Consider the following 12,883-nt stretch of genomic DNA (forward strand, 5'->3'; position numbering starts at 1 on the left):
GTCAACGTTTGAAGGCACTTCTGTTTGTTGTAATGTTTTCTACAGTTTTATTAAAAAAAACAGTGCTCTGCTCCTGAATGATGCCATGAGGTAAAAAAAAAAAAAAAAGTATAGAGATTATTGTGAACCAGGATGAGAACAGAGAGAATTATTTAAGGTGACAGAACTACTTCCCTCTAATCAGTAAGGGGACAAAACAAAACATCACGATGGATTACAGATGAAACAAAACCCCAGAAAAAAATGACATCCAGAAGCGATAAATGGAAAGATGAGTTCAGAGAGAACGCTCTGCCGGTGCGCCATATTTCAACCAATCAAACGAAAGCTGAACTTAATGACACAATGAAGTTCTGATGAAAGTAAGGGCAATGACTTGGAAAGAACGAGTTATACAGAAGAAAATTGTGAAATGAGGTCTTCCAGAGCTTACAAGAGTTCTCATTGGGACACATGAGAGAATTATATTCCTTTGTTTACTGAATAACACATTGAAATGGAACACTATTCAAGTGCTTTCAGCACTCAATTTAGGGAGTATAAATAAAAAAATGATCAAACAGAAGAACTACAAGCAGTAGGGTGTAAATATTTCCTCTAACAACAATCTGATTAAGATTCTTCACGAAATTATCATGAAATCTGAAATTGGGTCACTGTCTGATTCTGTCAATTAGAGAAAAAAGTCAACGGTTTTCAGTTTCTGCTAGTGCTCCATCAAACATGTATGTGCTTGCAAATTGGTGATGTAAAATTTGGTGGATTTTTGGTAATGGGTATTATTATAGTTATTAGAGTATAACCAGACTACATTTACATTTTATCACACCACTCCTTGTTAGGGCACAGTGTCAGATCAAAGCAGATATTTTCACCTTTACTGAGTTATTGTTATTAACTCATAAAGAGTTATTCACCTTTATAAGTTACTGTTAAAGCAAAGGTCAGTTCTCTGTTAGCATCTTCTGAACATGTTCAGCGAGCCAAAGGGAGAAGGATCTGTTCGTACCTTTGGCTTAGGAGGCTCTGTGGTGGGTGTGCTGCCCTCCTCCTTGTGCTCAGCTCTCAGTTTGGGATCGGTGGGCATCATGCTGTCACCTGAGCCTGGCCATGCGCCCTACAGCAGATTCAGACACTGAGACTGAGACATCCAGAGATCTTCACAACATCTGATCAACACCCTCCAAACAATGGATATGTGTGCATCTATACTGTAACAGCACTTCTTGCAAATTCCTAGCATCAAATAATGTCTAAAATAAAATACTTTGTGAAACAGAATTCTCGATGTACACTACAGCTCAAACTTTTAGAGTCAGTAAGGTTTTTTTTTTTTTTTGTAAGAAATTAATACTCAGCAAGAATGTATAAAACTGTTCAATAGTGACAAAGACATTAATAATGCTTTAACATATTTGTATTTCAAATAAATGTATTATATTACTTTTTTAAAATATATTAAAATAGTTATTTAATATTTTAGACAATATAAATAAAAAATCACTAAGCATAAAAAAAAAAAAATTGTCGCATTAATAAGCATAAGAGAAAAAAAAAATTCTTACTGACACCAATCTATTGAGCTGTAGTGTAAAATTATTAAACATTCTTCGATTTCTTCATTAATGAAAAACTGCATTCTTGTCGCATGAATATGCTAAATATGCACCTGTGGGCACTGTGTTGGTAGGGACGGTCCTTGAGGGGTCATCCTGGCTGCGCTGTTGCTCGGTGGATGGTTGTAGGGGCCTCCAGGACCCATCCCAAGCATGTGGGACCCACCCTGATACCCGACTGGCCTATGGACAACAGCACACAATCATCAGGACACAAACAAAGCTGAAGAGCCTGTTTAATATGTGAAGAGTACATCGGTAAGTTTGTTAGTACACTTATTTTCTTTTCTTCTTTATTTTCTTCCAGCTGGCAAGCAATAAATATGCAGGGACAGCAGAGAGGGTTAAGACATTCATGATTAATACACAAATGAAAAAGAAGTGATTCCTGTGTTGTCTTTATATAAGATGTTTCACTTTAAATAAGACGTTAAGCGTTAAATAAGAAACAATCCACATGTCTTCACGTAGGACTACATTTTCTCTGACGGTTCTCTGCGGATCACACTTGAACTTTAACTAAAAACTGAACTTGGGTTGCACAATTAAGTATATGGCATTATGCGATGAGTCCCAAAGCACACTCAATTTCAATCTGAGAACAAAATATGATCCACTTTTAAATCCAGAAAACACGAGATATGTGTGCTGAACAAACTTAGTTTCATTTTTGCAACATTTTTTTGCACACACTGTCGAACACGAGAGCTGCTGTTTCAATAAAAAAATTTATGTGGATATATTTTTCATGGAAGACTTTATGTAGTCTTGATGAGAAAAATTCACTGGATTAGAACTGTAAATATATATATATATATATAGTACACATAAAAATCAGTCCATGTTGCTCCAAACTCATATGCTGATATATTTTTCATGGAAGACGCGAGGAAATTTTTGAAACATCCTATTTAGAATCCCATTATCCATTTCTCAACATATATGAGTGCTTGTAAATGTGCCAATTTTAGATTTCAGATCAACAGAGGCCAGCCGTTCAGTTAAAAAATGCATGATTACTGCTTGCTTTTAAAGACATGGAAAGTCATATGGTACTTTATGGTGTTTTTTGTCCATTTTGGAACGGGACAGGTTTTTTTTAATGGAAAAGAGCTGTGTACACATTCTTCAAAAAATATTTTCTTTTTGTGTTCCATAGAAGAAGAAAAAAACAGCATACAGGTTTGGAAAGCCATGAACTGTGAATTTCTATTTTTTTGATGAACGATTCCTTTAAACTTGCAGTCTTCCTCTTTCACGTCTCTTTAACTCTTAGCTACACAAGCTGCTTCTTCAGGTCTCCAACCTACTGAATGTTCTCTCCAGAGGATGCTTCTCCTGTCTGTGTAAAAACTAGCATTGATTTTCTTAAATGCTCAGAGTATAACACAGCCATGGTGGAGGAGAAAGGAGAGGCGAATGCAGAGCGCATGGCTTGTGTCGTTTCTAGCAGATGCGAGCAGGCTCAAGCAGACTAAAGCCATCCAGCCAGGGTGAACCAGCTTGAACCTACCCATACAACTCAGTGTGAGGATGCCCCTGGCCTTGCCCAGAACTGTAGTGAGGGTGATGGGGGTGAGGGATAGGGAAGGAGGCTGGCCGTCCCCCAGGCCCAGACAGGCCAGGGTATACAGGGGACCTGCCAAAGAGATGCCTGAAGCAGGGGGGAAGAGCATAACAGTCTCCTTGATGCCTGTTCACTTTCAATAGAAATGACAACTCAAAGGGTGTACGGAGTAATTCCATGTTTGGCCCTGTCCCAAATGCCGCCTTCAGCATTATTTGGTGACATATTGCCAAATAGACTGTTAAATAGTAGTCAACCAGTGAGGCATAGGCAAAATGACATATTGAACATGCATAGAAGTAACAAAGGGGGACCATTCTGAATCATGATGCTTCAGGAAGGTATGGTGAATATGACAACTTAATAATAATAATAATAATGTGTAACAAAAATGTTCCAAACCTGTATGTGATTCTTTCCTGTATGAATCACCATTTACTCCATATTTTTATTTTTTTCATCCTATATAAATAAGTGGGAACCAGCAACTGTTTGGTTTCCCACATTCTTCAAAACATCTTCTTTTATGTTCAACATAAGAAATAGTTTTGTACGGGTTTTGGAAAAACTGTCAAATAATTACATAATTTCCATTTTGGGGTAAACTATCCCTTTAACAGTGGTACAAAATCAGTCCATACACATTTGCTGTTCTCTCTCCACTCTTGCCTCACATGAGAACATGTTCCCCTCATTGAAACACCAGGAAAACAAATAAAAGAGGAATCAATATTACCAACCTCCAATGAAAAGGTGGGGAATGCCACAATAAATAATTGAATATGCAGCATTTAGACATGCTAATTCATTCTTAAATGACTAATTGCATTGAATAGTAATAATTAAACATGAAATAATGAATACATACGCAAAACTGTCATATTAAGTTTGATTACTCTTGTAGTTTAATGTGTCATGTTTGTATTTAATATATATTACTTGCTTGTTTTTATTAAAACAACACGTTTTTCAATAAATAAGGAATCATTTCTGTTTGCTTATCCATTCATCAATTTAACCAAAGCTACAGTGTTTTTGTCAAAAACAACAACAACAACAAAATCTAGGCAACAGCTGGCATTATTTTAATTCAATTAACAGTGACCGTGAGCTTACATAATTGGTTATAATAAAGCTCCTGATAAAAAACTAAAAACAGAAACAGAATCAGGATCAGGTGACAAGAAATCAGGTATTGGCTATAACAATCTAAAATGGAGAACCCCAAATTATATTGATTGTATTTGTCCAGGTGTAAAAAACTTAAACAGAGACAGAGTTGTTGTTGTGTTGTTGTGTTTTTTTCAATACTGACCAGATTTCCCCAAATGGAATTAATTTACTCTTAAATTTATTTATTTTTCATGATAGTTCACACAAATAAATAAACCTGTATGACTGTTTCTTCTGTCTTCTGTGGGACATAGAAGATATATTGAGAACTGTCTCAGTGATTGTTGATTTCAATGGTAGTCAATGGTAACCAAATCTGTTTGGTTACCAACACTCTTCAAAACACCTTCATTTATGTTTTCACAGGAGAAAGAAACCCATAGTACTATGGAACAACATGAGGGCGAATAAATAATGACAGAATTTTCATTTTTGGTTGAACTATCCCTTTAACTATTTACGCAACCAAGACCAAAATCATGACATCTTGTTCTAGTTAAGCAGGAGGGCTCTGATTTACCTGGGCTGTCCAGAGGGGACTGGGTTCTGCTGGGCAGATGCAGGGCCACTCTCGTGGGGCTTGCGACTGACGTTGGGAGGAGGTGGACCCATTCCTGGGCCAGCAGACTGAGGCATGTTGGGAGACGTTGGAGCCACACTGCTGGAGCCTGCTGGATATGGCCGGCCACCAGCTGCATGCCCTGGTCCTCGAGCCGTGTTCAAAGAGCCACAGGGTTGCCCTGGACCCTGCCCGTGCATTGGACTGCTGGCATTCATGCCAAGACTGTTGCCCATGCCTGGGCCTGGGCCACTGTAGTTGGCACCTGGTGCTCCGCCATAGTTAGGAGGGCGTGGGTAGTTACCTAGAGATAAAAGAAGACTAATGTAAAAGCCCAGGAAAAAACTCAGGAAACATTACAAAATACAAAAATGCATGACTCCTTTAAGAGTTCAAATAGTTCAACTTTCTAACAAAACATGTCTCAAGACCCCTGCACTCGGCTCCATCCCATCACATTTGCTTTCTCTAGGTGAAAAAACAAAAACAAAAAAACATCCTGTTTGTGTTTCCAAACAATCTTAAACAACCTAGAAATAGCATTTACAATATCATCTATGTTGCAATGTTTCTCAATTTCCAAATCTTGATTTTGGCTAATTTAGGTTACATCCACACGAAGCCAGTGCTTTCCCTTGCTGATCTTTTTTTTTTTTTTTCATTGTTTCCTCGTCTCTCAAGAAATGTCTGTGTCCACACGAACCACAAAACCCGACACAAGACAATGTAGTATACATGCCAGACCAGTATGTGGCGCTGTAATTCTGCCACAGAGATACACTAAAAACGGAGAAGAAGACTTGGACTATGCGCATAAACCTTGCGTGCAGTATACAAACATTAAACGATACATTTATTAATCTGTGTTAATGTTAATTAATAAAAAGACAATCGTTCAGTGTTTGTTCATGTTTTTGTTTCTGTTACGTGACGTAGCGATCTCTGACTAGAGGCGAGACATTGGTTGATGAAGTCATCTTTCAGAAAATATACAGATTCGTTGTCCACACGAAAATGCAAGGGCGGCATTTTCAGATTTATCCACTCTGGAACCCGGTTTCAAAAAATATCTGTTTCCCTGTCCCAAAACACCGGATCCGTGTGGACGAAACGCCTATACGATACAAAATGTATGCGTATACAGCTAAACGTGTCTCAGTGTGGACGGGGCCTTAGAGTTTGAATCCCTTAATGAATGGCCATGATTGTATTGTATTTTTTAATGCACTGGATGGTGCAAAAGGAGAACATGGGTGGCAGTCACAATTTTACAGTCAAAATTGCTTAAATATCTGAAAAAAAAAATAAATAAATAAAAAACCTTATTGGAATGCTTGAAAATGATCAGTGAGCCATATGTAGTTTTATGTCGACACTCTATGGAGCTTCATACAGTAAGTCACAATGTAATGGCTACTCATAAAATAATCTCATTTTGTATTCCACAGAAGAACGTAATACACGTTTGAAACAACATGAGGGTGCGTAAATAATGACAGAATGTTCATTTCTGGAAAAAAGTAAATAGGGTCCATTTCGATCTAATGTTGACTTCTGAAGGCAAGTCTAAATTCTGCATACATCATTCTTTTTTTTCTCTGTTCCTTCTCAGGCAGTCAAATTATCAGATCTTTGTTGGAGAGCACTGGAAGGTAGTGAAGTCTGGACACATTTCAGCCAAATTGACATTCTTCAAAACTAGTGGGACCAAAGCCCCAGCAAGCCATCAGAGAGTCCACTGTTAATGAAGTATGTCTCCTCATGACATGTTTCAAGAGCAACAGTCTGAGGACATTCAGCCTGACACCCACTGGACGCCAAGTTTCTCTCGTCAAGTTTCTCAGGGGAAGAGACATCATGTTCACCACGTGAAGTTCCGTCTAATGTGCTGATGTGCATAATGGGCATAAATTTAATCGTGCCCAGATCGCTGCTTGGCAAGAAGAGTTTGCCAAGCAGCATTTCAGTCAGAATTAGAACTGGGGATTTCCACTCCTCAAGCTGTCGAAACGTTAAGATCTCTGGCTCATTCGAGTTTCAAGAGTTCCCCCGTGGAAATCAGAGAGTCTTGGCATGTTTTCCTCTTTCCCAGGGTAAAAAAAAAGGACTAAAAATGTATTCCAAAATCACGTGAAGCAGGTTGGGGGATGCTGGCTTTTTGCCCCCGTTCTGTAGTTACACTGAATCGAGACCCTTAACAAGCTCCTTCACGGTGGGGGAGGACAGGCACTCCAGCCTGCAAGGATGTAGACGTGGACCTGGAGCAATGCCAATTACACAGAAATGCCATACTGCTGTCAGACACTCTGTGGTGACTTTCCTCCAGCCCTGTTAATCCCAACATTCCCTCAGGTGAAAAAGAGGGAAAGGTGCCATGAATGTGAAGGATGCAGCCGGCTGCCCTTCTGACAGTGCTGTGAGCATAGATGACAGAGGGTTTGGGACATGGAACACAATTTGATGCCTACTGTGAGTTAAAAAGATGTGTATCTCAACTTGTTTCAATGACCCCCATGTTTCTGTAATTCAGCTACACAAAATGCCAAAGCTTGTTCTGACACAACAGGACTCAAAGGTTTCCCACTTTCCTTGCCTTCGTCTCAATTCACATCAACATCTAGCCTAAGCTTCAAGTCAAAGACAATTCTCTGTTTAAAGGGAATATATCATGGAGAAGGGAATTGTCCTTGCTCGTTTGAAACTCTGCAGATCAAATACACTTTAAATGCATCTTAAACCTTAAATTTGTCTTATGCTAAAATAAATGGATTTGTTGTAACTTTGCAAATTACATAAAAAAGATCAAACTGAAATATCACACTGACTAAAGTATTCAGATCATTTGCTAAGAAAATGTAGGTCAGGTACATCCTATATCTCTGGATTATAGTTGAGATGTTTTTGGACTTTTGGGTTCCACGTGAAGCAATATTCAATATACATAATATATCTCTATAGGCTGGGACACACCAACCCGACTTCAAAGAACTAGTGACAACAAAAGCCAGCTCACGTAAACTGCGTCTAAACCAAAAATCTGCGCTTGAACATACCGCGTAGACTACAGCCAACTGCCAAACTAGCATGTGCATTCTGAGCCTGCATTAAAAATATTAACTGCCTATATTAGCAGATATCAATAGTCTATATTTGCCATTCAAAGGAGAAATCGAAAACAAAGATATATGAAATATACGCAGATATACGAAATGTAAACAAAGCATTGTTTATTTACCATTTCGAATATCAGTTATGCTGATAACTTTCTTCATTTTAAGTGGCTCATGTTGTTATGAAAATATTTGTGCATTAGAATCCTCGTGTAAGAAAACGTATTATTAGAACAGCCTTCTGTCTGTGCCGGCTTGACTTGGCTTGAATTCTCGGGCACTGACTCCCCATATAATTCATAAATGGAAGAAGTTTGGAACCCTTCCTAGAGCTGGCTATCCAGCCAAAAAAAAATCAGGGGAGAAGGGTCTTGGTGACCAAGCTCCAGAGATCCTGTGTGGACCGTATGACCACAGATGGGTCAAAGGTTCACGCTCTAGGAAGGGAACACTGACACTAACCACACAAAGAGACAAGAAGTCTTAGGAACGACTGTGTGAATGCCCTTGAGTGGCCCAGCAAGAGCCAGACTTGAACCAAATGAACATCTCTCAAGCAACCTGAAAAAGGCTGTTCATCGATGGTCTCCACCCAACATGAGAGAACTAGAGAGTTTCTTCAGTGAAGAATGACAGAAAACCCCAAAAATCCAGCGTGGGCAAAGGCTTGTCGCCTCATAACCAAAAAGACTTGAGGTTGTAAGTGCTTCAAAAAGTACTTCAAATAAGAACTGTCTATGCAATGTTATATTCTCAGTTTTTTCCTTCTTTGTAATAATTTTGCAAAGTTATCACAAAATACATTTCTTTGTCATTGTCTGGGGTTTGGGAGTTGTAGATTGATGTGGAATTTTTTTTTTAAATAAATACTTTCTGAATGCACTGCATGACAGTCAATGTTTATGCCAGCTGATTTTTCATCAGATTTTCAATCATATTCCTCATTTACATAGTTGATGGAGAATCAGATCTCAGCAGGGGAGCCTTAACAGCCGCAATGACTCAACTCCCTGCTGAGTTAATGGCCTTACTGACTTGAAATCAACTTCCGTCTCATTCAAAATTAACGTTAATTTGGTGGGACGATTTCATTTGACCATGGCCAGTGAAAATGAGCTTCTGAAGAAGCAACAAGCCATTGTTCTGCTTAAAACTTAAAGACTTTCATACCTCTGCCATTTGTGACAGACCTCCAACAGAAGAGGGCGAGATTTCATCGAAAACAGTCGGCAGTTGAGACAATTCTCTTTCTGATCAAAATAGTTGTTTTGGGTTAGCTAGTAAGACATTTTTAACCATGTCTACGAAAAAACACGTCATGCAGACAGTGCGGACCGTTGTGGAACACGAATGGCCGAAGTATACTTTGGGCTAGTCTTGCGTAGCCAGACCTTCAGACTGACGGCAGAAGGTCTGGGAACCTTGGCCGCTTTGAATGGCCAAGGCACGCCCAAGAGGCCAAAGGTGACTGACAGATAAAGCAACCAATCATGTTTAATTTGGTGCGCATCATGTTTAGGGTGTGTGGAAATGTCCCCCACAATAACAGACTGGTGTGTAAAACTCTTGGGATGCATTTTAAAATAGTCTATGCGCGAACTACACATTTTTCACATACTTTTGAAAATTCCCAAATGAAAATGTTTTGAAAATGTTTATTTGATCATGATAAGTGCGCTCATCATCACAGTTGTAAACACAACGGATTTTCTTCTTTCGTGAGGGGGTTTGGCATCACGGCATCTTTGTTTCCAGGTGGAATGTTAAATAATGCGACACACATGTCTCCCGGAAATCCTGTATAATTCAACCAATCCGATTCCAACTTTAAAACTCCTGAAGTGTTTCCCAATTTTGTGTGTGTCGGCCCCATGCATCAGAAGTCAGCCAAGGTCCGTGGGCGCTGACTTCTGAGCTGAGACTAACTTTGGGCTTAATGTGCAGCCAAAAACTAGTCCTAATTGCCGAAACTCTACTTGCAGTGCTACTTCTGTCATCCAGCACCCACTCTACTAATGAATGCAGTGTGAACCCCGTTACCTGTTAATATGGGCACCAAAATGAGTCCATGTAAAACAAGATGTATGAGACGAGTGTATGAGTCAGAGAGAGTGGAAAATTGTGACAAAAAAAAAAATACCTTATGATTGTTTGTATTGTAAGTAGACTTCAGGAAACAAAAAAAAATCTACATTATATGTTGTTCCAAACTATGAATTGACTGTGGCATCTATTCATGGATCCTATCAATCTGTGTAAAGAATTCTGTGGTTGACTGCCGCTGTAGCTCAGTCAGTGTCATGCTGCAGCCCTGTTGTCTTGAGCCAGCTGTCTGTCATTTGAATGAAAGTACAGGACAACAGGGGACTATCAATCAGGCAGAGTGGAGGCCATGACATTATAAAGGCACGCTTTTGCAGCTATTCATTTATTACAAACCCGCCACGCCATAACATTCATGATGAATTTTGCTGCTGAGCCCTGTTAATGGGGTCTCTTTCACAGATGCACACAGCTGAAACAACAACAGGACACTAAGTATTTCTATTCACCAAAAATATAAACTCTGTAAAAAATGTAACTTTACTAGAAACTAACTAGGCTGAAACTGACGTGAAAATGGTTTTTGCATGTTTAATCGGTTCCACAACACACCATGCATGAATATTAACTCTTTCCCCCCGCCAAGCATTTTTTTTTTTTTTTTTAAATGTTTGCCAGCCACCGCCAGCGATTTTAGATGATTTTCACTAAATTTGATGGCCTACAGTATACTTTTGCTGTAATGAATATTTGAATATGCAATACAACAAAATAAACATCAAAGCCTCTTTAAAAAAAAAACCAAAAAAAAAAAACAGTATTTTAGCTTAAAGCATTCTTTTTTTATCATCAACACTTGAATATAGGTAGGTTTCATAGAAGTGTATAATTTTGAGCAAAAAGGTGAGAAAAATCACATTTTTATCAAAAACTACATCACAGTACGATTATCAAAGCATAAATCCAGTAAATCGCTTCTGTCAACACCTCCCAAGCTTGCACAGGCATATACCACTTCCTGAATCATCATTTTACTCCATAACATTAAGCAAGTTTCATTTATATGTTGTCTATTGCTGATGATTGCATTATTTATCATATGCATCTGTTTACATAAGAGATCGCTAGTTTTTCCATTTTGTACTCATTCAGAAGAATGAGCGCCCCTGAGTGTATAACAGTGAAAACACAGAAAGCCATAAAAACCTGACGAGATAACTTGTCAATGGCGGGGAAAGAGTTAAAGTGATGACAAAAATGAGATTTGAGAGGTATAGCAGAGGGCAAATTTTTTGTCTGGTCCTCACCTAAAGCTTTCGTATGACTTCAGAAGACTTGCAGTATAGTGTACATGAAGTCCTGAATGGTTTAACTCCACTCCTTCATGTCCATTGTGTTCTTAAAATTTCTGGCCAGTTGATGATTCCTAATGTATCAAATCAAGCAGGTGGTAGATTCTTTTCCTGTTTAGCACCCAAACTTTGTAACAGTCTTCCTAGCGTTGTTCAGGAGGCAGACACTCTCTGTCAGTTCCAATCTAGATTAAAGACCCATCCTTTAACCTAGTATACACATTATACACTATCACATTTCTATAATTCATATCTCTTAAGGGATTGTTTGGCTACAACCAGAACCAGGAACACCTCAATGTACTTGTTATATCATAAGAAAAGAATGGCATGGTTACTGCTTATGTTAGTTTGTCTGTTTCTCGCTTTTCCCAAGGTTACTGTAGTCAACCTGATCCGGCCCATATCCAGACCAGATGGTGGATGGTGAACAACCACCTCACAGCCTTTCATGGTCAGTGAAGACTTCAACGAGACATGCCCTCAGGACAGATGCTCTGTGAGAGCTCAGACACTATAAGACCCCACAACACACACCCACACATATATATGGGGTCAAGCCAGGACCAGCCTGGACCTATGTGCAGTTTTATCGAGAAGAACGTTCATAGTGCTTAAGGCTACAACTCTACCTTCATTTTTTCCAACCTGCTGAACAGACTACAACTCTTTCCCACCAAATGCCGCCGTGATGTACCTCGATCAATATCACACCGCATTCGTTCGCTGAGCACTGTTATTGATCTAAACCAACACTGAACTGAATTTTGCTAAATAATAACACTACAGTCTTTTAGAGCTATTTTAAGGCAGAATCTGATTTGCTTCCATAGTTGAGTTTCCATAATTGATTCTGCTCTTTTCCTGTTTATCTCTGTGTAGCTTGTTTGTCAGAATCTGTAGTGTATAAAGCGCTATAGAAATAAAGGTGACTTGACTTGCACAACTTATATGGACCACTACTTTTATGGTGCTTTTTGTGCTTTTTTTGAGCATGACATCCCCTTGTCACTAAAGAGCAGAAAGTGCAGCATTCTTAAAAGGTCTTTTTTGTGTTACACAGCAGTAAAGGCCCATTCACAATAACTAAAAACTATATAATTATCGTTAAATTACAACAATAATATTAGCATTCAAACCAACAGACAATAACTTGTTTATTATAAGTGTGCGTGTAGTTCAGTTGTCTGTCGCTTTAAACGCTCAAGCTTTTTAAAGTTGGGTGGATTCTCATTGGCTGTTTTTATCAGCTGGATAAAAATTGTTCTGAAACTGATTACAACAATATCGTTCCTCTGTGTTGTTATAGTTGGTGTGTCAACATCTCATAGAATTAGAATGATTTAAAAAAACTGTATTGCTATCGTTATAGTTATCATCCGCGGTGTGAATGGGCCTGAAGTCAAAATGGTTTTGAACAACTCAAGAGTGAGTGAGGGGTCTATAGTTCTGCAGTGTTTTGT

General features: G+C 38.7%; 1 protein-coding gene across 1 annotated transcript in view; it reads right to left on the bottom strand.

Moving 5' to 3' along the window:
• The window catches only part of LOC109112681 (AT-rich interactive domain-containing protein 1B-like), an 84,457-nt gene that overhangs the window by 11,129 nt on the left and 60,445 nt on the right, over positions 1-12,883 (bottom strand). The window contains 5 exon segments of the mRNA XM_042777416.1: positions 469-470; positions 1,010-1,117; positions 1,670-1,799; positions 3,130-3,270; positions 4,877-5,219. Of these exon segments, the coding sequence (XP_042633350.1) occupies positions 469-470; positions 1,010-1,117; positions 1,670-1,799; positions 3,130-3,270; positions 4,877-5,219 (724 nt within the window).

This window comes from Cyprinus carpio, chromosome A20 (assembly GCF_018340385.1).
Source record: "Cyprinus carpio isolate SPL01 chromosome A20, ASM1834038v1, whole genome shotgun sequence".
NCBI lineage: Eukaryota > Metazoa > Chordata > Actinopteri > Cypriniformes > Cyprinidae > Cyprinus > Cyprinus carpio.